Source organism: Pristiophorus japonicus, chromosome 8, assembly GCF_044704955.1.
Source record: "Pristiophorus japonicus isolate sPriJap1 chromosome 8, sPriJap1.hap1, whole genome shotgun sequence".
In the NCBI taxonomy this organism is placed as follows: Eukaryota; Metazoa; Chordata; class Chondrichthyes; family Pristiophoridae; genus Pristiophorus; species Pristiophorus japonicus.
Genome location: NC_091984.1, coordinates 141537273 through 141558491, shown reverse-complemented (window position 1 = coordinate 141558491; position 21219 = coordinate 141537273). Strand labels below are relative to the sequence as shown.

The window sequence follows — 21219 nt, the reverse complement described above, 5'->3', positions numbered from 1 at the left end:
GGCGGAAGGGGGAAGGGGGGGAGGAAGGGGGAAGGGGGGGAGGAAGGGGGAAGGGGGGGAGGAAGGGGGAAGGGGGGGAGGAAGGGGGAAGGGGGGGAGGAAGGGGGAAGGGGGGGAGGAAGGGGGAAGGGGGGAGGAAGGGGGAAGGGGGGAGGAAGGGGGAAGGGGGGAGGAAGGGGGAAGGGGGGGCGGAAGGGGGAGGGGGAAGGGGGGGCGGAAGGGGGAAGGGGGGGCGGAAGGGGGAAGGGGGGCGGAAGGGGGAAGGGGGGGCGGAAGGGGAAGGGGGGGCGGAAGGGGGAAGGGGGGGCGGAAGGGGGGAAGGGGGGGCGGAAGGGGGAAGGGGGGGCGGAAGGGGAAGGGGGCGGAAGGGGGAAGGGGGGAAGGGGGGCGGAAGGGGGAAGCGGAAGGGGGAAGGGGGGGCGGAAGGGGGAAGGGGGGGCGGAAGGGGGAAGGGGGGGGAGGGGACGGAAGGGGGAAGGGGGGGCGGAAGGGGGAAGGGGGGGCGGAAGGGGGGAAGGGGGGCGGAAGGGGGAAGGGGGGGCGGAAGGGGGAAGGGGGGCGGAAGGGGGAAGGGGGGCGGAAGGGGGAAGGGGGGCGGAAGGGGGAAGGGGGGCGGAAGGGGGAAGGGGGGGCGGAAGGGGGAACGGAAGGGGGAAAGGGGGGCGGAAGGGAAAGGGGGGGCAGAAGGGGGAACGGAAGGGGGAAGGGGGGAGGAAGGGGGAAGGGGGGAGGAAGGGGGAAGGGGGGAGGAAGGGGGAAGGGGGGAGGAAGGGGGAAGGAGGGAGGAAGGGGGAAGGAGGGAGGAAGGGGGAAGGGGGGGAGGAAGGGGAGGAGGGGGAGGAAGGGGGAAGGGGAGAGGAAGGGGGGAGGAAGGGGGAAGGGGGGAGGAAGGGGGAAGGGGGGGAGGAAGGGGGAAGGGGGGGAGGAAGGGAGGAAGGGGGAAGGGGGAAGGGGGGAGGAAGGGGGAAGGGGAAGGGGGGGAGGAAGGGGGAAGGAGTGGGGAAGGGAGAAGAAGTGGGGGAAGGGGGGGAGGAAGGGGGAAGGGGGGGAGGAAGGGGGAAGGGGGGAGGAAGGGGGAAGGGGGGAGGAAGGGGGGGAGGAAGGGGGAAGGGGGGGGAGGAAGGGTGAAGGGGGGGGAAGGTGAAGGGGGAAGGGGGGGGAGGAAGGGGGAAGGGGGAGGAAGGGGAAGGGGGGAGGAAGGGGGAAGGGGGGGAGGAAGGGGGAAGGGGGGGAGGAAGGGGAAGGGGGGGGAGGAAGGGGGAAGGGGGGGAGGAAGGGGGAAGGGGGGAGGAAGGGGGAAGGGGGGGAGGAAGGGGGAAGGGGGGGAGGAAGGGGAAGGGGGGGAGGAAGGGGGAAGGGGGGGAGGAAGGGGGAAGGGGGGGAGGAAGGGGGAAGGGGGGGAGGAAGGGGGGAGGAGGGGGAAGGGGGGGAGGAAGGGGGAAGGGGGGGAGGAAGGGGAAGGGGGGGAGGAAGGGGGAAGGGGGGGAGGAAGGGGGAAGGGGGGGAGGAAGGGGGAAGGGGGGAGGCCGGGGGAAGGGGGGAGGAAGGGGGAAGGGGGGGGAGGAAGGGGGAAGGGGGGGAGGAAGGGGGAAGGGGGGAGGACGGGGGCCGTGGGGGGAAGGGGGGGGGGAGGAAGGGGGAAGGAGGGGGGAGGAAGGGGGACGGGGGGAGGAAGGGGAAGGGGGAGGAAGGGGGGGGGGGAGTGGGAAAGGAAAAAAGGGGCAGTGTGGGAATCGGAGGAGGTAAGGAACTTGTTTGGCGGGGGGGGGGGGAAGAAAGAGGTCATGAATCATCATGGGTAGGAACTTGGGCAAGGGCAGGAGGTCAGGAACTTGGTGTGGAGGGCGCGGGGTGTGAGTAGGTCAGGAACTTGACCATGGGCTGGGGGGGGTGGGGGGGAGGGGGAAAAAGAGATCAGAATCTTGGATGGTAGGGTGGGTCATGAATTTGGGCAGGAGGCAAGTGGGTCAAGGAACTTGGGCGGTGGGGGGAGAAAGAGAGTGAGTAGGTCAGGAAATTGGGGCTGTGAGGAGACCGGGAACTTGGGCGGCGAAGGCAGGAACATATTTGGGGGGCCTGTGGAAGAAGGTCTTAACCCGCGAGTGTGAGCGCTGTCTGTTCCAAGTGAGCTCTGTTGCATCTCGAGTAGGCAGTCAGAATGGCTCAAATTACACTTTGCAAAGTAAGTGATTACATAGGCAGAGAGGATCTAATTGCACATTCCAGAGAAACGTCTCCAAGGGGACCAATCAGCAATCAGGACTTGTCATCCGAGGGGAGCAATCACAGCTTTAGGTGCCGCAAATAAACTTGTCCATAGAAATACCAGTAATTGGTTGAGCGCTCTGTGCATGGTCTCTATTTACCGAACTGATGTACAAGATTAGTATTGGTTAATAAACGCTTGACTTTATTTACAATACTTGGCAATAACCAGGCCCGATTGTTCCCTTTTCCCCATTTAACAATGGCAGAATACAGCCACTGAACATATTTAACAAAGTGCTGCTAATGGCTGCAAAATTTTCCTTTAAACCAATTGAGCCTCCCCGGTCAGTGTGAAACTGCGCCACTCAAGAATGTCGCATGCTTGATTCCGAGCTGTGTTGACTGGACTCAGTCAGGGTGGTCTCAGTGTCCTTGGGCTTGGAAAGGGGTCTTAAACCCAGCCATGGTCTTTGTCTCTCCCCTGAATTCCACCCAAAGAGCCCTACTGAAAATTTGAGTGTGCGTTGATGCTGACTGAGGACAGGACTAGGCTGTGCTGTGGGAAACAGCCTGCCAACACTCATTATCCACAAACAAAAATAAAGAACAGCCATGTGCAAGAAGCACCCGAGGTCACTTGATCCTAGGAGGGGAAAAAGTCTATGCAGCTCAGCTTGACATGGAGCAGTGAGCCTGCCAACTCAGCCAAGGGGGAAACTTGCACTGGTATTTACAATGAGACACCCTAGGTGTTTCCTTAACTGCATATTGACAGCGATGTAAACCAACAGATCAGCCTTCATGGCTGGACTCTGGGTAATGCGCTTCTTTGCAGTTTTAAGGATCATGTTAACAAAATAAATTCAAAGGTAATTTTACTGCGGCAAAATTAATAGTATGTGTCAGGCATGAGAAGACTGTAGGTCCATCTATCCCACCTATCAGACAATTAAATTTAGTTTGGTCATTTAGGTGACCAATCTATTCTGGTCAAGGTGACTTGATTTTTTGGGGGGGGTTGATGAGGGCAAATCATCATCATCATCATCATCATCATAGGCAGTCCCTCAAAACGAGGATGACTTGCTTTCACGCCAAAAAGGAATGAGTTCACAGGTTTTTCAATGAAGGACCTAATATTCCAGATCCCGAACTACATCATGAAGGGTGGAAGATGCCTTTGCTTGGATTTTTTTAAAATGTGTTGTGGCAGTTGCACACCAGCCACCACACGAGCTTGACAGAGCTAGGTCTTGTTCCAGTAGCAAGAATTACCCAAGACAACTGCAGACCAGCTCTGCTGCACGGACCGAGCATGCACACACCGAGCATGCACACATATCGTAGAATGGGCTGGCCCGTGCTGCCCCATGGCCCCTAGACTCACGCCTCTCCTGGGCCCGGTCACTTCCTTCGACAAACTCTTGCCGCTCCTTCGCCCCTCCTGCTGTGCCTGCCCTCACTGCAGTCTGCACCTGACTTCGCAGCCGTTGCCCTTCTGCAGTGGTATGCCGCCGCACGCTGCTCCCTCTAATGGCCCCGGCCTGCTGATGTGGTATACATGGACTTCCAAAAGGCGTTTGGTAAAGTGCCACATAATAGGCTTGCCAGCTAAGTTGAAACCCATGGAACAAAAGTGACAGTGGCAGCATGAATACAAAATTGGCTCAGTAATGGGAAACAGAGTAGTGGTGAATGGTTGTTATTTGGATTTTAGGAATTTATACAGTGATGTTCCCCAGAGGTTGGAACTAGGACCACTGCTTTTCTTGATATAAATTAATGACTTAGACTTGGGAATACAGGGCACAATTTCAAAATTTGCAGATTACACCAAACTTGGAAGTATAGTGAACAGTGAGGAGGATAGTGATAGACTTCAAGAAGATAGACAGCTGGAGGAATGGGCGGACACGTGGCAGAATGCAGAAAAGTGCAAAGTGATACATTTTGGTGGGAAGAACGAGGAGAGGCAGTATAAACTAAAGGGTACAATTCCAAGGGGGTGCATGAACAGAGAGACCTGGGGTATAAGTGCACAAATCGTTGAAGGTGGCAGGGTAGATTGAGAAAACAGTTAAAAAAGCATATGTGATCCTGAGTTTCATAAATAGAGGTACAGAGTACAAAATCAAGGAAGTTATGATGAACCTGTATAAAACATTGGTTCTGTCTCAACTGGAGTATTGTGTCCAATTCTGGGCACCACACTTTAAGAAGGATGTGTAGGCCTTAGAGGGTGCAGAAAAGATTTATAAGAATAATTCCAGGGATGAGGGACTTCAGTTACGTGGATAGACTGGAGAAGCTGGGGTTGTTCTTCTGAGAGAAGGTAGAGAGGAGATTTGATCGAGGTGTTCAAAATCATGAGGGGTCTGGACAGAGTAGATAGAGAGAAACTGTTCCCATTGGCGGAAGGGTCGAGAACCAGAGGACACAGATTTAAGGTGATTGGCAGAAGAACCAAAGACGACACGAGGGAAACCTTTTTTTTTTAAACGCAGCGAGTGGTTAGGATCTGGAATGCACTGCCTGAAAGGAGGCAGATTCAATCACTGCTTTTAAATGGGAATTGGATAAGTACCTGAAGGAAAAAAACTGCAGGGCTACGGGGAAAGGGCGAGGGAGTGGGACTAGCTGAAGCGCTCTTGCAAAGAGCTGGCACAAGCTTGACAGGCCAAATGTCCTCCTTCTGTGCTGTAACCATTCTATGATTCCACTGTATTTCCTTGGTACATTTCCAATAACTCTCAATCCTATTTATTGACAATAATCTGTCTAATTCTTTGCTGAAACCCATTAAGCATTCTTTTTCCACGCCATGCTGTTCCATATACTTACTGCTACAACCCTTTATACCTCCTCTGGACCCATCTTTTGTTTCTATTCTTGTCCCATTATCAGCTTATTTTGCCTTGCACCATCAACCCTTTTATCATTTATTCACTCCTGCCTTCGACCCCATCACAGACCTCTCCTTTTTATTCTTTCCCTGCCCCTGCATTTGCTAAAAAGCTGTTCATTTCTAGCCTCTTGCAGCTCTGATGAAGAGTCATCAGATGGAAGAATATGGAGAGGCAATAGAGGTACAACGTCCCGAATCCGATCAACGGACATTTTGTGCATCATGGATGGAGTCGTCTGAAATTATTCTCTGAAAACCGGACATTTTGAGGCGGCCACGATGGCGGCATCGGACAGCGAGGGACGAGGAAACAAAAAAGCACAGCGCCGGGGAGCTGCAGGAATCGCCGTGAATGTAGGGTGTAGAGGAGATGAGCGAGTGATGGAAATTCAGCATCTCACCCACCCTCTCTGAGTGTGGTACACCGCCAACAGTCTGCACTCACCCAGGGACCCACTCATCGATGACCAGCCACCTCATTGACCCTACCTGGAGGGGTTGAGCCATCACTGGGGTCGGGAATCCTTCCCTTTGGTTCCGGATAATGCGAGCAGCGAGGTCCGAAATCTGGAAAAACCCAAATTCCGGCATGGATTCGGTCGAGGATTCCGGATTTCAGACTTGATTTTCATGTCTGAAATCCAGAAAAAAAACAAAAACTGGCACGGATTCGGTCAAGGATTCCAGATTTCAGACTATGGATTTTCTTGTCTGAAATCCGGAAAAAACAAAATCCGGCACGGATTCGGTCCTGAGGATTACAGACGTTGTACCTGTATAAACAAAATGATGCAATTTTAAAAGGGTACAGGAACGGAGAGACCCGAGGACTCAGACACAAATCTTTGAAGATGGCAGGGTGAGTTGATAAGCCGTTAATAAAAGCACACGGGATCCGTGCCTTTATAAACAGAGGCAGAGTGTACAAAAGCAAGGAAATTAAACTAAACTGTTCTAACCTTCAGATCATAACTACTGCTCCCATTTTTCCAGACAGCAGCTGTAGATAATGATTCTGCTATTGCCATTCTCTAGACCCATCTTTTGTTTCTTTACATTGGGGCGAGCAAATGCAGATTGGGTGACCACTTTGCAGAACACCTCCTTTCATTCCGTAATAGTGACCCCGAGCTTCCAGTCACTTTAATTCTCTGCTCCACTCCCACTCTGATCTCTCTACCCTCGGCCTCTTACACCGCTCCAATGAAGCTCAACGCAAGCACCTCATCTTTCGTTTAGGCACTTTACAGCCTTCTGGACTCAACATAGTGTTCAACTATTTCAAATCATAATCTCTGCCCCTATTTTTTTTTCCTTTTTCCTGTTATTTCTTTTCTTTCCCACGGCAGCTGTTGATGATTCTGCCATTTCCACTTACACCCTATCTAGACCCATCTTTTGTTTCTTAACTTGTCCCACTACCATCTCCTTTTGCCTTGCACCATCATCCCTTTTGTCTCTTAAACTCTCCTGCCTTCCACTCCATCACGGACCTCCCCTGTTGTTCATTCCACCCCTCCCCCCTTGCCCTGTCTCTACACTTGCTTAAAAGCCGGTTACGTCTCTAACTGTTTCCACTTCTGACGAAGGGTCACCGACCTGAAACTTTAACTTTGTTTCTCTCTCCACAGATGTTGTCTGACCCGCTGAGTATTTCCAGCATCCTCAGTATTTTGTTTTTGTATTTTGTTTCTTTACTTGTCCCTTTACCATCTCCTTTCGCCTTACGCCATCATCCCTTTTGTCATTTAATGTCTCCTGCTTTTCACCCTATCCCTTTTGTTCTTCCCTTCCCCCCGCCCCCCACTTTACATGTTAGTATTTGCTAAAATTCTGTTACTTCTCTAACTTTTTCCCACTCTTGAAAGGTCATCAATCTAAAAAGTTAATTTTGTTTCTCTCTCCACAGATACTGCCTGGCCTGCTGAGTATTTCTAATATTCTGTGTGTTTATTTATAAATCACTGGTTCAGGCCTGGGCTGGAGTATTGTGGCCAATTCTGGGCACAACATGCTTAGGAAATATGTCAAGGCCTTAGAGAGGGAGCAGTAGAGATTTACTAGAATGATACCAGGGATGAGGGATATCAGTTATTCGGAGAGACAGAAGAAGCCAGAATTGTTCTCCTTAGAGGTGTTTACAATTACGGAGAGTTTTGATAGGATTCACAGGGAGAAACTGTTGCCACTGGCAGGAGGGTCAGTAACTATAGAGGACTTGAAACAATTTTTTAATGCAGTGAGTGATGATCTGGAATTCACGGCCCAAAAAGGTGGTGGAAGCAGATTCAACAGTAACTTTTTAAAAAGAAATTAGATATATATTTGAAAAGGAAAAATGTGCAGAGTTATGGGGAAAGAGCAGGGGAGTGGGTTAATTGGATAGAGTTGGCACAGACATGAGGAGCCGAATGGCCTCCTCCTGTGCACAGCATGATTCTCTCTGAAATACAAACTATGTTTCTCTCTCCACAGATGCTGCCCGAGATGAGTATTTCCGGCATTTGCTGTTTTCATTTCAGTATTTTGCTGTGTACTTACCACCCTATTTTCTTTCATTTCCTTTAGATTGTGAACATAACCCCTTGTGCTTAAACTCTGTACACGGTAGAAAAGCTTGCTTGGAAGCAATTTGTCAAAACGTTACATAATTTTTAAACATCTATCGTATCTCCTCTCAGTCGTCTCTTTTCAAGAGAGAAGACCGAGGGAAGACAAACTTTCCTAGACATCATTCTCTTCAAGTTCTGGGATCAGCTGTGCAAATCATGTGCATGCCGCACGGTAAAACAGCCAACAATGAAGGCTCAGGCCCCACTGACTTACCGCTGGTCATGTGGGACACCTTGGCCAGCTTCTTCATGACGTTATCCAGCCGTGACTGTGTGCTATCCAACTCGTAGGAGAACTCATCAAGCATACTGTGGGAGAGCAGAGGACACACAAGCTGAAACATAAAACTGAGGAGTGGACTCCGATTTCACCCTCGACGTGCATTGAATTATTTATAGAACTTGTTCTCGCTTCCACTTCATATTTAATTTTCCTCCTCTCGCTGATATCAGGAACCCAGTTACTATGCTTGTGCCAAGGCTACTCTAGCAACAGAGCTATTGAGACACCCTCCTCGCCAAAACACACACACACGAAGGCCTCCTGCCCTCCAAATACACACACACACAACCTTCCCTTCCAAACATATACACACACAACCCCCTCAACTCTAAACACAAACATATACCCTCCCCTCAAACATACATATAAAAAGAAAGACTTGCATTTATATAGCGCCTTTCACGACCACTGGACATCTCAAAGCATTTTACAGCCAATTAAGTACTTTTGGAGTGTAGTCACTGTTGTAATGTGGGAAATACGGCAGCCAACTTGCGCAGATAGGGCCATGGGATGATTTACATCCACTCGAGAGGGCAAATAGGGCCTCGGTTTAACGTCTCATCCAAAAGACGGCACCTCTGGTAGTGCAGCTCCACCTCAGCACTGCACTGGAGCGTCAGCCTAGATTTGTGTGTTCAAATTTCTGGAGTGGGACTTGAATCCCCTACCTTCTGACTCAGAAGCATTTGTGCTACCCACCGAGCCACAGCTGACACTAAATAGCTCCACACACAAACATACACTCAGAAACCCCTCCCCTCTAAACACACAAACATATACCCTCCCCTCAAACACACAAAAAGAACCTCCTCCCCTCCACACACACAGACCGCCCCCCCCCAACTCCACACACAAAAACATATACTTCACCACAAACATACACACACAGCACCCCCTCCCTTCGACACACAAGATAAAATATGCACCATTATGGTTCCCCACGCATCATGCTGATGCGCTGAAGTTCCTGTTTGAATGATACTGATACAAAACTCCCCTCCATCAATCCTCTAATTATAGGCAACTATCTATATTTGCCTCTGTTTAGCCATGATGAAAGTGGGAGTCCCAAATCCAATTTGCTATCCAGTAAAGCATCTTGGTACATCTCTTTACATTAAAGGCGTCATCCACGGACCTCTACTGGAAAGCACGTGGGAGATTAAGAGGGATGACTGAAAAGTTGAGTTGGTTTTTAAGTGGAGAGGTTTAGTGCACAAGTTCCAGGGAGTGGGCCCAAGGAGGCTGAAAAATCTGCCTCCAGTGGTGGCCTGAAGGGACTAGGGGGGAAAATGAGACATAGAACGCCAGACAGAGCATTTGGGAGGGAATTTTTAACGAGATTCCAGAGATAGGGAGGGGCACAGCTATGACTTATAGATGAGGATTTTACGTGTAATACATTGGGAATGGGAGGCACTGTAGGTCAGTGAGGATGGGGGCAATGAGTGAGTGAGACCTCGTGAGAGACTGATGTGGGTGGCAGGGAAAATGTGGGTATTTTTATGGGTGTGTGGGCACTGACTGAGAATAGGGTAAGCCTGGGTTGTAGAACTATTTGGTCGATTAAACTGACGACACTTGCTGCCCAGATTGGAACACGGAGAGAGGGCACTTGACAAAAGGCAGCCAGGAGTTATGGAACTACAGTCTGGCACAAGTCAGTCAGTGACTTCAAGCAAAGAGGGGAGGAAACCAAGTTTCACTCAGAGCAAAACCCATTTCGTTAGCATTAAACACGGGGATGGGAGAAAGAATGAAACTTAAAATGATTGAATGGCTGAAATGACACTCACACTGCTTGCTCATCCAGCTCATTGCCAATCTTCTGCGACATGTTCTTCAAAACTCCAATACTGCCCGACACCAGCTCCAGCTGATCATCCTGCTGCTCCGCAATTAACTGTATGGGACAGGACATACAGAAATAATGACAGGATCCAAAAGCAGGGGTTACCCCTCATTAGCTGCACAAGGCCTCACCTCACCAGACTGTAACCATCCCCCCACCCCGCACTACTTGCACTGGCCTATCCCCCAGGTCCAAAACTACTTTCTGGCATTGATCAGATCTTAAGCAGCAGTTTTTCCTTTTCCAGTCCTTCTCCCATCCTCACCCAAGCGCTGACCGTTTGTTGCTGGGTATCGTTCTGTGGTCTTATGCACTCGCTTCAGCACCTCGTGCAACTGACCGCCCACCAGCCCAGTGAATGTTGGCGGGCCCTTCGACTGTGGGGAGCATCACAGCTTGACGCTTGCTCAGCTGGTGTCCATAAACATGCTCGCTGCAGAACACAGGACTGGACATCTATCAGGAGCAGGAACCTGGGCTGATTTCACCCCCAACCCCCTCCCACACCCACTGCCCCGGGGTGCTGAGGCCAGTTTAACAGTCCTGCTGTTGAGATCAGTGTGTTCAGCACAGCTCTGGAATCAAATCTGAAATCTGCTGGTGTGAAGACAGTGTAGGATAGATGGTGTCGTTACCCACCTTCTGGGCAGCTCGAGTGCCACATCTGAAACCCAGTGTCTATCCCTGCCATCAAGCATGCTAAAAGATACCCTGAAATTTTAGTTTTCACACTCGTCTCCTGCCCCGCTCGCTCAGCCTGCAGACGCAGTGCTCACTCCCTGCCCGATTACCTGCTGTTGGACGTGCTGGTTCTCGATGAACTGTGAATTCACCGCCTGCAACTCTTGATCCAGCCGGCTGTATTTATCTGAAGTGGAGCTCGGTCCCTGGCGTCCCCTGGAGTTTAGCAGTGCCTGCACACATACAGCAAAAATACCTAATAGCATTCAGTGGACAGCATGGGTCTTGTACTTCACAGACAGGAAGAGAAAGGCTCGTACTTATAAACCACTGCGTGTCTCGCAGAAACGTCTCGAGGCACTTCACACACGGTAAATCACGATAGAATGAAGTGACCGGCAGCGCCCATTTTCCACAAAGAAACAAAAGAAAGATTTGCATTTATATAGCGCCTTTCATGACCTCAGGACATCCCAAAGCACCTTTACAGCCAATGAAGTACTTTGTTACCTCGCAACTTGACTAGTCCAACGCACTCCTGGCTGGCCTTCCCAGATCTACTCTCCGTAAACTAGAGGTGATCCAAAACTTGGTTGTCCGTGTTCTAACTCACACCAAGTCCCGCTCACCCATCACCCCTGTGCTTGCAGACCTACACTATCCCCCGGTTAAGTAACGCCTCAATTTTAAAATTCTCATCCTTGGTTTTCAAATCTCTCCATGGCCTCGCCCCTCCCTACCTCTGTAATCTCCCCCAGCCCAGAAGCCATCAGAGATCTCTGTGCTCCGCCAAATCTGGCCTCTTGAGCAACCGATTTAAATCGCTCCACTATTGTATCATAATATTTCTGTGAAGCACCTTGGGACTTTTTTATGACATTAAAAAGGTGCTATACAATGCAAATTGTTGTTATTGATGCAGCAGCCCGGTTGTGCACAGCAAGGTCCCACAAACAGCAGTGTGATGATGACCAGATAGTCTGTTTCAGTGATACTGGCTGAGGGACAAATTTTGGCTGGGACACCGGGAGAACTCACCAGCTCCTCTTCAAATTCTGCCGTGGGATCTTCTAAAATCGACCCGAGAAGGCAGACGGTGCCTCGGTTTAATGTCGCCTTTGAAAGACGAAACTTCAGACTGTCCAGCACTCCCTCAGAACATTATGTGCTGAAAGTCCCTGGAGTGAGACGTTTTTTTTTCCTTTGTTAAGGAAGCAGTAGTGGGACATTTGGAAAAGCATAATTCAATCAAGCAGAGTCAGCATGGTTTTATGAAAAGGAAATCATGTTTGACAAATTTGCTGGAGTTCTTTGAGGATGTAACGAGCAGGGTGCATAAGGGTGAACCAGTGGATGTGGTGTATTTGGATTTCCAGAAGGCATTCGATAACGTGCCACACAAGAGGTTACTGCACAAGATAAGAGCTCACGGGGTTGGGGGTAAGATATTAGCACGGAGAGGATTGGCTAACTAGCAGAAAATAGAGAGTCGGGATAAATGAGTCCTTTTCCAGTTAGCGAACAGTAACTAGTGGGGTGCCGCAGGGATCGGTGCTAGGGCCTCAACTATTTACAATCTATATTAAATGACTTGGATGAAGGGATCGAGTGTAATGTAGCCAAGTTTGCTGGTGATACAAAGATGGGTGGGAAAGCAAATTGTGAGGAGGACACAAAAAATCTGCAAAGGGATATAGACAGGCTAAGTGAGTGGGCAAACACTTGGCAGATGGAGTATAATGTGGGAAAATGTGAATTTATCCACGTTGGCAGAAAAAAATAGAAAAGCAAATTAAATGGAGAAAAATTGCAAAGTGCTGCAGTACAGAGGGACCTGGGGGTCCTTGAGCATGAAACACAAAAAGTTAGTATGCAGGTACAGCAAGTAACCAGGAAGGCAAATGGAATATTGGCCTTCATTTCAAGGACCATAGAGTATAAAAGCAGAGAAGTCCTGCTACAACTGTGCAGGGTATTGGTGAGGCCGGAGATAAAGGGATTGACTTATGAAGATAGGTTGAGCCTATACTCATTGGAATTCAGAAGAATGAGAGGTGATCTTATCGAAACATAAGATAATGAGGAGGCTTGACAAGGTGGATGCAGAGAGGATATTTCCACTCAGAGGAAACTAAAACTAGGGGACATAGTTTCAGAAAAAGGGGCCACCCATTTAAAACTGAGATGAGGAAGAATTTATTCTCTCAGAGGGGTGTAAATCTATGGAATTCTCTACGCCAGAGAGCTGTGGAGGCTGGGTCATTGAATATACTTAAGGCGGAGATAGACAGATTTTTGAGCGATAAGGGAATAAAGGGTTATGGGGAGTGGACAGGGAAGTGGAGCGGAGTCCATAATCAAATCAGCCATGATCTTATTAAATGGCGGAGCAGACACGAGGGGTCAGGTGACCTATTCCTGTTCCTATTTCTTATGTTCTTATGCTATTTATTCATGAGATGTGAGCATCGCTGTCAAGGCTAGCATTTATTGCCCATCCCTAATTGGGCTCGAGAAGGTGGTGGTGAGTCGCCTTCTTGAACTGCTGCAGTCCGTGCGGTGAAGGTACTCCCACAGTGCTGTTAGGGAGGGAATTCCTGGATTCTGATCCAGCGACGACGAAGGAACTTTGAAATATTTCCAAGTCAGGATGGTGTGTAACTTGAAGGGGGACCTTGCTGGTGATGGTGTTCCCATGCGCCTGTTGCCCTTGTCCTTCTAGGTGGTAGAGGTCGCGGCTTTGGAACATGCTGCCGAAGAAGCCTTGGCGAGTTGCTGCAGTGCAGCCATTCTTGAACCTGCGACATTCTGGCTCACAAAGGCTATAGTGCTACCCACTGAGCCACGCTGACAATTTATGGCCAATTGACCTGGTTTTGGTGGTACTGTTTTGAGACAATATTGTCCAGCACACCGGCAGAACTCAGGGACTGGACCAGGCAGCCATCGGCAGCAGGAAAACCTGCTGCATTTCCTCCCCAGGGTGCACCGAGGTCAGCTGCAGCACCCAACAGCCACCCCAGGCTGAAATAGGCCAACTCAGCCCAAGGGAAGGAACCTGCAACCTTCTGATTCATGCACCTTGGTACCACACCAGCCCATGCTAGGCCATCAGGGGAGCATAAGAAAAACACAGTGGAGCTGAGAATGTTGTTTTAGTTTGGGTTATTTTAATGAAATCACAGTTCTGGTTAACTGTGCCATACAGGTTAAAGTGGGTAAGTGCTCAGCACAGTAAGTTCCCATTTACCTGTGTTTCAATAAAAGAAACACTTGGATTTATATAGCGCCTTTCACGACCATCAGACATCTCAAGGCGCTTTACAGCCAATGAAGTACTTTTGGAGCGTAGCCACTGCTGTAATGTGGGAAACGAGGCATTCAATTTGCGCACAGCAAGCTTCCACAAACAGCAATGTGATAATGACCAGATAATCTGTTTTTGTTGTGTTGATTGAGGGATAAATATTGGCCAAGACTCCAGGGATAACTCCCCTGCTCTTCTTCGGAATAGTGCCATGGGATCTTTTATGTTTGCTTGTGAGCAGACGGGTCCTCGGTTTAATGTCGCATCCGAAAGATGGCAGCTCCGACAGTGCAGCACTCCCTCAGCACTGCACTGGAATGTCAGCCTAGATTTGTGCGCTCAAGTCCCTGGAGTGAGACTTGATCCCACAATCCTTGTGACTCTGACTCAATATGGGGCAGAATTCCCTTCTTCAGACTCTTCAACTCATCGCAAAATTTAATTTTCCAAACAAGTGATTCCAAACTCAGGGAATGGAGTTCTCGGCTAATATTGAATGCAGGCCGCAGCCTCCCAGTCGGTTGCCTGGGTGCGATATTCGTGGATGATATCCACGAATATCGCACCCAGGCAACCGACTGGGAGGCTGCGGCCTGCTTATCACACTCAGATATCTTGGTGTTATCCAAAGAGCCGTGAGAAATCTCAGCTTTGGTGACCATTACTCATGAGGTTTCAAAGTGCGCCGAGTTACAACACACCGCTGGTCAGTAACAAGCGAGGATCAAACACTAGGCACTCACCTGTCTGTTCTTCTGTTCCACCAACGCTTGCACCGAGGAACTGGACATGTGATCTTTCATTTCCTGTAAACACAATTAAAAAGATTGGTATTCACTATAGCAGGTAACTGCAAAATTCATCAGAAAGGGCTACTAACCATGGCAATGAGACAGCCTCTTTGTTGGGTTACAGCTTTACATCTGTGCACTAGTGCCTTGAGTTCAACCAAGCCAAACAACTCACCCTTCAGCCCTGATTTAAAAATCAATCAATCAATCATTCTCCTTTTTTACTTTCTGCTTTTTTCAATATCGTGCGCATTCAATGGGAAATTGAACACTTTCCATTTCAGCCTCTACACTGTCTCATCAAACACTCCCAGGGCAGGTACAGGACGGGGATACAGAGTAAATCTCTCTCTACACTGTCACAACAAACACTCCCAGAGCAGGTACAGCACGGATTAGATACAGAGTAAAGCTCCCTCTACACCTTTTCAGCAATCTGCTGCAGAACATAACCCTTCAGCATAAGTGTGACATTTTTGTACTTTCCCACCCCAGTCGTCATGTGGCATGGTCCTCATAACGATTAGGATTCCAACACTCTTTCGACCTCTCCATGCCAAGTCCCAGACTGCATTGAGCCAGGAATTTGCCGTCTCATTTTCTCACCTTCTCTCTGATCACTTTGCTGGCTGAACAAGTGACCTCACATTGCAGGGCTAAATTACGGCTACAAAACCTCACCTTCGTGGTATGTGGTGCTCAGTAAAAAACATATAAAGTCTATGAAAACCCCACTGCAGCAGATATTGCATCTGCTCCAGTGCTTTTTGTCCCAGCTGTGCCCGTCTCCCATAAGATATCAGCAATATCATTAAGAAGGGTATGGTGTGTGAGAAGACCCTCATACGGCTTCAGATAACCAGACCTTTCAACTTTACAAAAAATTCATTCTTGGCTATGGCTGGCATTTATTGCCCATTCCTAGTTGCCCTGATGACTAAATGGCAACAGCAACAACAAATTGTATTTATGTAGCGCCTTTAACGTAGTGAAATGACCCAAGGCGTTTCACAGGAGTATCATGAGTTAAAGATTTGACATGGAGCCGCATAAGTTGAAATTACAGCAGGGAGTTATGTTTTAAGGAACGTTGTAAAGGAGGAAAGAGAGGTAGAGAGGCGGAGAGGTTTAGGCAGGGAGTTCCAGAGCTTGGAGCTGAGGCAACAGAAGGTACGGCCACCAATGGTTGGGCGATTATAATTGGGGATGCTCGGGAGGGCAGAATTATAGTAGTGTGGGGGGGGGGGGGGGGGGGGGCACTGGAGGAGATTACAGAGATAGGGAGGGGTGAGGTCATGGAGGGATTTGAAGATGAGGATGAGAATTTTGAAATCGAAGCGTTGTTTAACTGGAAGCCAATCTAGGTCAGCGGGACACGGGCATCGAGTTTTGGATCGCCTCTAGTTTATGCAAGGTAGAATGTGGGAGGCCAGCCAGGAGTGCGCTGGAATAGTCAAGTCTAGAGATAGCAAAGGCATGGATGAGGGTTTATAATCAGGGATGCTAAAGGGGCCAGAATTAGGAGCGCCAACATCTTGGGGGCTGTGCGGCTGGAGGAGATTACAGGGAGAGAGAGAGAGAGAGAGAGAGAGAGAGAGAGAGAGAGAGAGAGAGAGAGAGAGAGAGAGAGAGAGGCAATGACGTGGCGAAGCAAGCCAGAGAGAAGTTAAGAATCAACCACGTTGATGTGGGACTGGAGTCACATAAAGGCCGGACTGGGTAAGGACAGCAGATTTCCTTCGAAGGACATTAGTGAACCTGTTGGGTTTTAACGATAAACCGACAGCTTCGTGTTTTTTTTTTAAACTGATATCTGCCAAGATCGGATCTGAACTCACATTCACTGGATTATTAGTATGGCCTCTGAATTACTAGTCTAGTAACATAACCATTAATGCTGTCGTTCTTCAAAGAAACTCCTAGCACAAATGCATCTGTTTTTAATAATAAAGTAACGATGGTACAAGTGAGAAGGCAACAGAACTCTGCCTTCTGCCTCTCCACAGAAACAGCCAGTTTGTGCTCTTTATACCCAATTTCCCCATCCCCAGCAGCACAGGAGCCATAACCCCACCTTCCCACAGCCCAGCCTCTCTGGATCGCCAGAACTCATACAAAGCTCACACTTTATCATCTGTCTGTAACATGCCAACAGGACCCTACCTTTACAATTTGTTTTGTACTGGTGATGAATGCTTTCCTTTTGCTCAGTTCCGCTGGATCGAGGTTGAACTTCCGCGGGTTCGTCTCCACGATACATACGTTGCGGTTAAGGAAAACTGACTGATGCAGCACGATAGAATGGTAGTTTTCTACTCAAAAGGATGTGGGTTCAAGTCCCACTCCAGGGACTTGAGCACAGGAATCTAGGCTGACCATCCACTGCAGTGCTGAGGGAGAGCTGCACTGTCTGAGGTGCTGTCTTTCGGATGAGACGTTAGGGCAGACGGGGACCTCGGTTTATCAGGTGGACGTAAAAGATCCCATGGCACTATTTCGAACAAGAGCAGGTGAATTATCCCCAATGCCCTGGCCAATATTTATCCCTCAATCAACATAAACAAAAAAAAACAGATTATCTGGTCTTTATCACATTGCTGTTTGTGGGAGTTTGCTGTGCTCAAGTTGGCTGCCGCGTTTCCCCACATTACAACAGTGATTATACTCCAAAAGTACTTCATTGGCTGCAAAGCGCTTTGAGACATCCGATGGTTGTGAAAGGCGCTATATAAAGTATTTCTTTCAACTACTTCCATTGATATAGCGCCTTTAACGTAGTAAAACCTCCCAAGATGCTTCACAGGAGTGTAATCAGACCCAACGAAAAAGAATTACTCAGATGACAGCGGCACTTCCAGGAAAGATTCGGCAATCCGACATTTCAGTTTGTTGCCACCCCACCATCACAGCTGCTGCAAGCCACTTACTGTAATGCTGGCCTTAGCACAACCGAATGGAAACTCTAGAGAAGCTGAGGGGGCTCTCCTTAGAGCAGAGAAGGGGGGGCGGTTTAAATAGGGGTCAAAATCATTAGAGAGTAAAATGCGGAGAAACTGTGTCCACTGGCAGGTCAGTAACCAGAAGACACAGATTTAAGATAATTAGCGAAAGAAACAGAGGGGGAGATGGGGAGAATGTTTTTTATGAAGCGAGTTATGATAGTATGGAGTGCACTGGCTGAAAGGTTGGTGGAAGCAGATTAAATAGTAACTTTCAAAAGGGAATTGTATAAATACTTGAAGGGGGAAAATTTGCAGGGGCAAGAGCAGGGGGAGTGCGACTAATTGGATTGTTCTTTCAAAGAGTCGGCACAGCCACAATGGGTCAAATAAGAACATAAGAAATAGCAGGACTAGGCCATACGGTCCCTCGAGCCTGCTCCGCCCTTCAATAAGATCATGGCTGAACCGATCATGGACTCAGCTCCACTTCCCTGCCCACTCCCCATAACCCCTTATCGTTTAAGAAACTGTTTATTTCTGTCTTAAATTTATTTAATGGCCCAGTTTCCACATCACTGAGGCAGCGAATTCCACAGATCCACAACCCTCAGAGAAGAAATTTCTCCTCATCTCAGTTTTAAATGGGCGGCCCCTTATTCTAAGATCATGCCCTCTGGTTCTAGTCTCTCCCATCAGTGGAAACATCCTCTCTGCATCCACCTTGTCAAACGCCCTCATAATCTTATAAGTTTAGATAAGATCACCTCTCATTCTTCTGAATTCCAATGAGTAGAGGCCCAACCTACTCAACCTTTCCTCATAAGTCAACCCCTCATCTCTGGAATCAACCTAGTGAACCTTCTCTGAACTGCCTCCAAATCAAGTAAATCCTTTCGTAAATATGGAAACCAAAACTGCATGCAGTATTCCAGGTGTGGCCTCACCAATACCCTGTATAACTGTAGCAAGATTTCTCTGCTTTTATCTCCTTTGCAATAAAGGCCAAGATTCCATTGGCCTTCCTGATCACTTGCTGTAACTGTATACTAACCTTTTATGTTTCATGCACAAGTACCCCCAGGTCCCGTTGTACTGCAGCACTTTGCAATCTTTCTCCATTTAAATTAATAACTTGCTCTTTGATTTTTTTTTCTGCCAAAGTGCATGACCTCACACTTTCTAACATTATACTCCATCTGCCAAATTTTTGCCCACTCACTTAGCCTGTCTATGTCCTTTTGCAGATTTTTTGTGTCCTCCTCGCACATTGCTTTTTCTCCCATCTTTGTATTGTCAGCAAACTTGGCTACATTACACTCAATCACTTCCTCCAAGTCGTTAATATAGATTGTAAATAATTGGGGTCCCAGCACTGATCCCTGCGGCACCCCACTGGTTACTGATTGCCAATCCAAGAATGAACCATTTTTCTGTTCGTTAGCCAATCCTCTATCCATGCTAATACATTACCCCTACCCCCGTAAACTTTTATCTTGTGCAGTAACCTTTTATGTGGCACCTTGTCAATGGCCTCCTTCAGAGCGCTATCATTCTATTCTATGGAAATATGTGCCCTCAACACTGCACCTTTTACCCTCCCTTTCACATTACAGAACTTCCTAGCCAAGGATGCAAGTGGTGATCTCCTCCCAAGTTGCTCCTCTTAAGACCTGCCTTTAATTGGTACACGAGGGTGACTTGTCCCAACATCTCTCATCGCTGTGGACGATGCATGACCTCCGTTGGTGCCACCCCAACATCACAGCTGGTGGAAGCTGCTAACTGTAAAAATGGCAGATCCGATTTCACCTCTGCCTATACACACCATTATATAAAATTGTAGTTTGTTCTAACAATTGATTTTCCCATGTGCTAACATGGTAGAGTCTCATTCTCATCCCAAACTATGATGGACTATCGTAACTCGCTTTTTCCAGCACTATCAGAGAAGCTCAATTTGCTACTTTCCTTAATCAAGCACGAGTATCGTTGCAATACAAATTTAATGGGATAGTCGTCTAGTTCAAGTCTCCCAAATATTAGCCAGCAGAAATGCTGATGTGATTTTTTTCAGTTTCTTTGCTGCTACTTTCAATGTGTGCTGAATCTCACGAGCAGCTGGCTTCAGACACAGGGTAACACGAGGCCCGAAGTGCCTTACAAAGGAAGGTGAATGCATCAATCTCAGAGCAAGTCTCTTGCAACCTTACAAAAAGTTACATCGGTAACCCTCGAATCTCCAGAGGCTTCCACAGGCTGCAGCATCCCTCTTCATGGGCAAAATGGCCTCTTAGGGCGTACCTGCCAAACTGGACAAGAGTTTAACGACAAACTCCAACAGGTTATTAGTACACGCTGCGTCCACGAGGCAAAACCGTCACGATGCTGTTGGAAGTAGCTTTGAAGGAGGAACTATGGCAGTGCAGTGTTGCCCTCACTGTGAACACCTGTAATTAAAGGATATTAATCGTCTCATCGAGGTCCTCCAGGTCCCACTCGATACTACGGAGACTGTTCCTCAGCTCATTGGTTGTCCAGTCACACTCCTCCTTGCTGGCTGAAGAGGGATCTGCGAGCAGCTCGGTCCATCGCTGGTACAGCCCTTGAGAAGTGTTCACTGCTTTCTGCACTTCGCTGGAAGAAAGGGCACCACATTAAACTCAGACACACATTGGTTCCTGCAACAGTTCAGATCTTGAAACACAACCACAATGTCGCCACAACCTCAGTACTGCACTTCATCTACCTTAAGGCCAGCTGTGGTCCAGTGGGTAGCACTCTAGCCGGAGTCAGAACGTTATGGGTTCAAGTCCTACTCCAGAGACTTGAGCACATAAACAGGCCGACACTTCAGTGCAGCGTTGAGGGAGTGAGGGACTGTCGGAGGTACCATCTTTCGGATACATTTATGAGAAGGGGAGTGGGGGAGTGTGAGGGGGGGGCGGGGGAGTGTGAGGGGGGGGGGGGCTGGGCTGACTGTGGTGGAGGAGGCCGTACCCTCTTCTTACCCTTTCACCACGAAGAAGGGATCCTCCACAGACATGATGACTGCGGATGGGGGACTTTAAGCGCTCATCCCCGGACCCAGCCCCGACAGCAGGCACGACCCCGAGTTGCTGTCGATTTCTCTCTCTCTCTCTTTAATTCGTTCTGCTCAGTCCATCGCCGCCATCTTCCTGCCTCATTACCCACTTTAACTGCTGCCGGGTCAGAGGTCCCCGCGCTCGCAGGCGGGCCGGTTGCTATGTGTTACGATGGGAGCACTCCTTCTCACTTTCCCCGCTTTCACAATTTCCCTTCCTCCCCCCACCCCTCGCTCTCTTGCCCCCGCCTCGCCGCTCTCTTCACCCCCCCCTCCGGCTCTCTCCCCCATTCTCCCCCCGGCCCTCTCTCCCCCATTCCCCCCCCGGCCCTCTCTCCCCCATTCCCCCCCCCCGGCCCTCTCTCCCCCATTCCCCCCCCCCGGCCCTCTCTCCCCCATTCCCCCCCCGGCCCTCTCTCCCCCATTCCCCCCCCCGGCCCTCTCTCCCCCATTCCCCCCCCCGGCCCTCTCTCCCCCATTCCCCCCGGCCCTCTTTCTCCCCCCCCGCTCTCTTTCTCCCCCCGCTCTCTTTCTCCCCCCCCCGCTCTCTTTC

The 21219-nt window shown here is 49.2% G+C and overlaps 1 protein-coding gene across 1 annotated transcript in view; it reads right to left on the bottom strand.

The window, feature by feature from the left end:
- Nucleotides 1-20851, bottom strand: part of LOC139268769 (syntaxin-6-like) — a 40151-nt gene extending 19300 nt beyond the window's left edge. The window contains exons 1-7 of the mRNA XM_070887448.1: nucleotides 20593-20851; nucleotides 20049-20218; nucleotides 16806-16900; nucleotides 14595-14657; nucleotides 10655-10777; nucleotides 9808-9914; nucleotides 7940-8034 (exon numbers count right to left, since the gene is read on the bottom strand). Of these exons, the coding sequence (XP_070743549.1) occupies nucleotides 7940-8034; nucleotides 9808-9914; nucleotides 10655-10777; nucleotides 14595-14657; nucleotides 16806-16900; nucleotides 20049-20218; nucleotides 20593-20627 (688 nt within the window). The 5' untranslated portion in view covers nucleotides 20628-20851. The remainder of the gene's footprint in view (nucleotides 1-7939; nucleotides 8035-9807; nucleotides 9915-10654; nucleotides 10778-14594; nucleotides 14658-16805; nucleotides 16901-20048; nucleotides 20219-20592) is intronic.
- Nucleotides 20852-21219: the final 368 nt, after the last annotated feature.